The following is a 5,464-nucleotide window of genomic DNA, read 5'->3' on the forward strand; positions in this document are numbered from 1 at the left end:
AACTAAATTAATTCATATGATATGTTTGAACACTAACTTGTAAGAATATTCTCTCTCACACAAGGATGAATCTAAATTTCAGTGTTGAAAAAAGCTTTGACAGAAAGGAATTAAGAGCAAAATTGATAGGAAAGCATATGGGATTATGTGAGGGTAGCCCTTTCCAGCGCCATTAAACCCGGCTTTCTTTAAGAGCTGCCTAAGGGGCAGCATTGCAAAATGTATATGACAAGTAGTGAAGGCAACGCGTGCAATATATATCATAAGGTTTAATTATGGTTTTAATCCCTTTATTACACTATAATTTAAGATTTAATCTTTATACTTTATATTTTATAATGTTATTAATACGATAATATAGTTAATTGTTGTCTTTAAAGTGATTTTTTTAAGACATTCTAAAATAATTGGTTGACAGTTAAATTTATTATGGGCTGAAAATGATTAACTGGGTTTTCAACTAGTACTAATTAGTTGTGTAAGAATTATAAATTGTAAATTTTAACATAATAGAAGGACTAAAAATATAATTAGACAACATTCCTTGTTAATCAGACTTTATTGACAATAAACGTTTTAATCCCATGTGACCTTCTCTTTGCCATTTCACATTGGCTGCTTATCATTCACTTTATTTCAAGTACCTTTCCATTTATATATATATACACACTATATGCCATAGGCTTCATTGCCCTTCATCACCACTTTCTTCAACACTCCGTTTCTCCCATCAAAACCTAAATCTCGAAAGCATTTTGCATTTGTGTTAGGTACATAAATTGCTTGGTTTTTGAATTTATGAAATGGGATTTGTTCGGAATTTGAATATGAGAAGTACCGATTTCTTGGACGGAATGCTCGGTGACTACGTCGGGAGAAAAGCTAAGGTGAAGGCCCCGAAAACCAGCTCAACTCGGCTCGTCACGGCCCTCACCTGCCTGCAATTCGCATTCGCAGTGTACGCAACGTTCCTTTTGTATTACATGAGTCCCGCGGTTGATTTGAGGACGAAACCGGACTTTACTTGGATCACGAGGAACATGAAGCAGTTGATCACAACCCCACATGTTCTCGGCAGGTACCAAGACGCCGCCTTGTCACTTGTTGGAGCTGAAGTTGCTCCGATTACTCCTTCCGAAGTTTGTGAGCACGAGAAGATCGATTTCATGCAGAAGAAGTCCAATAATGCTCGAATGATCAAGCTGAAGAGGGAGTTGTACGATGAGATACTGGATTTCCAGAGCAAGACCATTGGCACCGAAACTCTAGCCGAGCTAATGGCAATGAGATCGAAATGGGACATGCGTGGTCCGAACCGACCGAGAGTTACAGTGCTGTTGAACCATTTCAAGAGGAAAACACTATGTTCCCAGCTCGATTCCTTGCTTCAACAGACCCTTCCGTTCCATCACGTGTGGGTACTTTCATTCGGGAGCCCGAATGAGCAGTCCCTAAAACGAATCGTTGACAGCTACAATGATTCGAGGATCAGCTTCATCAGTTCGAGCTATGATTTCAAGTACTACGGAAGGTTCCAAATGGCCTTACAAACCGAAGCCGACCTCGTTTACGTACTCGACGATGACATGATCCCGGGAAAGAAAATGCTGCAGATCTTATCCCATGTAGCCGGGACCGAAAAGTACAAGAACTCTGTTTTGGGCAGCATAGGAAGGATCTTGCCATTCAGGCAAAAGGATTTTACATTCCCAAGCTATAGGAAGTTCGGATCCAAAGAGGCCGGGCTTTACTTGCCTGACCCCGCCTACGACATCACCATCGACAAGATCGTGCAGGTCGATTTCCTGTCGAGCTCCTGGTTCTTATCTGCTGAACTTGTCAAGTCACTCTTCATTGAAACTCCTTTCACTTTCATGACTGGTGAAGATCTTCACCTTAGGTACGTTTTAAAAACCTCTTTAAAACTGGAAGTCTTCTTTTGAATATTAAACATGTTCCACCTACATTATTAAATATGGATAAATTGCAATTGAGCTCACTACATGTTTGATGAAATGTATTAAAGGGTTTCAATCTTAGAAAGTTGACTATCATAGAAAGCATCTGAAAAAGTATATATTAATTATCTTTATTAAATTCCATGAAAGAATCTTCTTAACTAATGCTGCAATAAATTAGTTCTGATACTGGTCAGCTTTTATGAATATTGTAATCCATTTTTGACAAAAATGGACTATTTATATATTAGTTACAGTAAAAGATGGATACACAATATCATGTTTCCACTACTGATATTTCTGCAATCATTCGTTTTTTTGTCTGTTCTAAATTATGTACTTCCATACAATACATTATTTCAATTTTTCTTTTTTCTTAAAGTATTGGTATTTGACATTGACATTCGTTGCATATACAGATAAGGTATAGGTATATGGCTTTCCAAGAATCCTTCAATGCACATATTAGATACATACATGTATCAAACTGAATTTGAGTACCTTGATTATTAGGTTCATAGGTTGGTTCTAAGTTAATTTCATATATTTTTCAACTCATTTTGTTTGGAGTAAGTTTCATGTTAGATTTAATTTTGAGCTTGAGCCAATTCAGGTTCGGATTGTTTTCGATTTAAGTTATTTGGATTTCTTGAGTTGAGGTTCAGATCATTTTGAGTTCATGTCATTTCTTATTACTTATTCGAGTCATTTGATCATTTTGCTTTCGAGTTATTTAGGATACTTTTTCAGATTATTTCAGATTTAGGTTATTTTGTGTTTAGATCAGTTTCATTAGTTAGGGTTCATGTAAGACAGATTAAGTTGTTGACTTTTAATCATTAAAAATCGCATTGAGTCGGGTTTGAATTCGTATTGATTAGTTCAGATATCTAATTCAGGTCAGAATTAACATATCTACATTTCACCTATGATCGTTAATCAGTTATTTTGGAAGTCCAAAATTACATTCCTTTTCTGTGTGGATTATAAAAATTCTAATGGTTATTTATTTGTTGCAAATTTGTGCAGCTATCAGCTTCAAAAATACAGAAATGCAGGGTCATTTGTACTTCCAGTTGACCCAACTGACAAAGAAACATGGGGTGACAGTGAACATAGGCTTGCATATGTCTCAGAAACCACTGTGATCTTCAAGGACATTGTTCAAGTAAGAGATGATCAATGGTGGAGGGCATTAACAACTGGTTATGTAACTCAATGGGCTGCGATGTACGCTCAAAAGATAGATGCTCTCTTTTACGCTCACTCGGTTGACGAGGTCAAGGTGCTGACGCCGTTGCTCGAGAAGTTCCGATCCACTTTCGGCAAGAAGGCTTACATTGTGGTCTCTGGGGATGGTTTCTGCAGTTGTGAAGATGCTGCCGCAGCTCTCAACTGGCCTAAGCAGGTTTGCAAAGAGAGAAGGTTCAAGATTTTCGATTTGCAAATCGGGGCGATCTCAGGGACGTCGAACTCCGAGGTCCCGGTCCTGCAAGTGGTGTACTCTAGCATGAAAGGGTTGATCAAGATCCATAACCCCAGTGTGGTGATCACATTGGCAGACGCCGATTCGAACGTGAAGAAAGCTCTGAAGATGGCGTCTGAAACAAATGCAAACGGTACCGCACTTGTGCTTTTACCTAAACCTTCGGTCTCAAAGGTTCTATGGATGCCCGATCTAAGATCAACTGCATTACCATGTAAGTATATACATATACACATACACAGATACATGTAACCGATCAACAATCATTAGTGGTCCATTGTGAATTGCAGATTGGAATCGGATGAGGATCTCGATCAACATAATTACACAAAACCGGGCCGAATCGTTAACGAGGCTTCTTAAATCTCTAAGTGATGCATATTATGTTGGAGATGAGGTTCCTATTAGTTTCAACATGGATAGCAAAGTCGATGAGGCTACCATTAAACTAGTGGATTCATTTGAGTGGCCTCATGGCCCTAAAACCTTAAGAAGGAGGATCATTCAAGGGGGCCTAATTCGAGCAGTTAGTGAGAGTTGGTACCCCACTTCTGACGACGACTACGGCTTACTCCTTGAGGATGATATTGAAGTCTCGCCGTACTATTACCTATGGATCAAATACGCTCTCTTAGCCTATCATTATGACCCTCAAATATCCCTCCCTGAGCTGTCGTCAATCTCTCTTTACACTCCTCGGTTAGTCGAAGTCGTTAAAGAAAGGCCGAAATGGAATCCGACCGAGTTCTTCAAACGCATTCACCCCAACACACCGTACCTTCATCAGCTACCGTGCAGTTGGGGTGCAGTTTTCTTCCCGAAGCTTTGGAGAGAATTCTATGTTTACATGAACATGAGGTTCACTGAAGATGCCAAAGCAAACCCAGTTCAAATCCCAAAATCCAGAACCAATGGATGGCAAGCTTCATGGAAGAAGTTCCTCATCGACATGATGTATCTCCGAGGATACGTGAGCCTCTACCCGAATTTCCCGAACCAGTCAAGCTTTTCGACGAACCACATGGAACCCGGGGCTCATATAAGTGCAAAGGACAACGTTGTTAGGCATGACAAAACAGATTTTGAGGTCCCTTTGTTGATGGAAGATTTTAGGCCATTGTTGCCTAATGCAAAATTGCCACCAGCTTCTAAGCTGCCATCACTTAACCTTTTCAACCAACCTGTTTCATTGAAAGGGCTGAAAATGGCCGGAGCCAAGCTCGGTCAGGACGTTTTACGGTGCGATAATGCGACCGAGATCGTGACGGTCCATCACATGACTGGTCTGCCTCTGCAATGCTCAAAGATCGTTTAAATCAGAAATCGAATTGCTACTTTAGTTATATTCTTTGTTTCTTTTCCAGAGAAAAAAAGATGAAAATCACAAATGTAACAATTTTTTTTGATATAGCTTTCAATCTGCTGCTAATATACATAAATCAACGGAACCATACAGCGGGAAACAAAATGCCTGACCCTTTTTCTAATTTTATTATATTCATAAAACTTAAATATAAAATCTTAATAAAATAAAAAGAATATTAAATTATTTATAAACAATGTTTGTTTATTAAATGAATTAAATATGAAAAAAATTTGTTTAGCTCATGTTGATGGTTAAACTCATTTATATTCATTTAAATTTAATTAATAAATTATTTAAAACTTCGATTATTAAATAATTAATAATATTATTATTTGTGTGCTTATTTTATTTATAATTTAAATTATTTATATATTTTTATTAAAATTTTTTATTTATTGTTGGTTTGTTATCCATCAATATTATTTGTGAATATATTTAAATATATGTAGGAGAATGCGCTCTTTAATATTGTTGAAATAAGTTCATGAAAATGAACACACTAATTTGATTTTATTTATTAGTTATTATTTATGAATCATGTATTTTTATTTATTACTTATTTTTAATTATTATAATTTAATTAATTTTAAAACTATAAAATTAAATTTTAATTATATTATATTATATTATAATTCAAATAAATGTTAAATTTTT

At 36.7% G+C, this 5,464-nt stretch overlaps 1 protein-coding gene across 1 annotated transcript; it reads left to right on the plus strand.

The window, feature by feature from the left end:
* The first annotated feature begins 687 nt into the window (after window positions 1–687).
* Window positions 688–4,927, plus strand: LOC107963891 (uncharacterized). The gene is made up of 3 exons (XM_016900415.2): window positions 688–1,900; window positions 2,988–3,658; window positions 3,735–4,927. The coding sequence occupies exons 1-3, from the start codon at window positions 804–806 to the stop codon at window positions 4,757–4,759; spliced, it is 2,793 nt and encodes a 930-aa protein (XP_016755904.1). The 5' UTR covers window positions 688–803; the 3' UTR covers window positions 4,760–4,927.
* The last annotated feature ends 537 nt before the right edge of the window (window positions 4,928–5,464 follow it).

Source organism: Gossypium hirsutum, chromosome A03, assembly GCF_007990345.1.
Source record: "Gossypium hirsutum isolate 1008001.06 chromosome A03, Gossypium_hirsutum_v2.1, whole genome shotgun sequence".
NCBI classification, from domain to species: domain Eukaryota; kingdom Viridiplantae; phylum Streptophyta; class Magnoliopsida; order Malvales; family Malvaceae; genus Gossypium; species Gossypium hirsutum.

What these genes read in the sequence shown, in the direction of transcription:
- LOC107963891 (XM_016900415.2), top strand. Translation starts at nt 804, where the DNA reads ATGGGATTTGTTCGGAATTTGAATATGAGAAGTACCGATTTCTTGGAC. An exon ending in GGTGAAGATCTTCACCTTAG is followed by an intron (nt 1,901 to 2,987) that starts GTACGTTTTAAA and finishes AAATTTGTGCAG; the next exon opens with CTATCAGCTTCAAAAATACA. An exon ending in AAGATCAACTGCATTACCAT is followed by an intron (nt 3,659 to 3,734) that starts GTAAGTATATAC and finishes TGTGAATTGCAG; the next exon opens with ATTGGAATCGGATGAGGATC.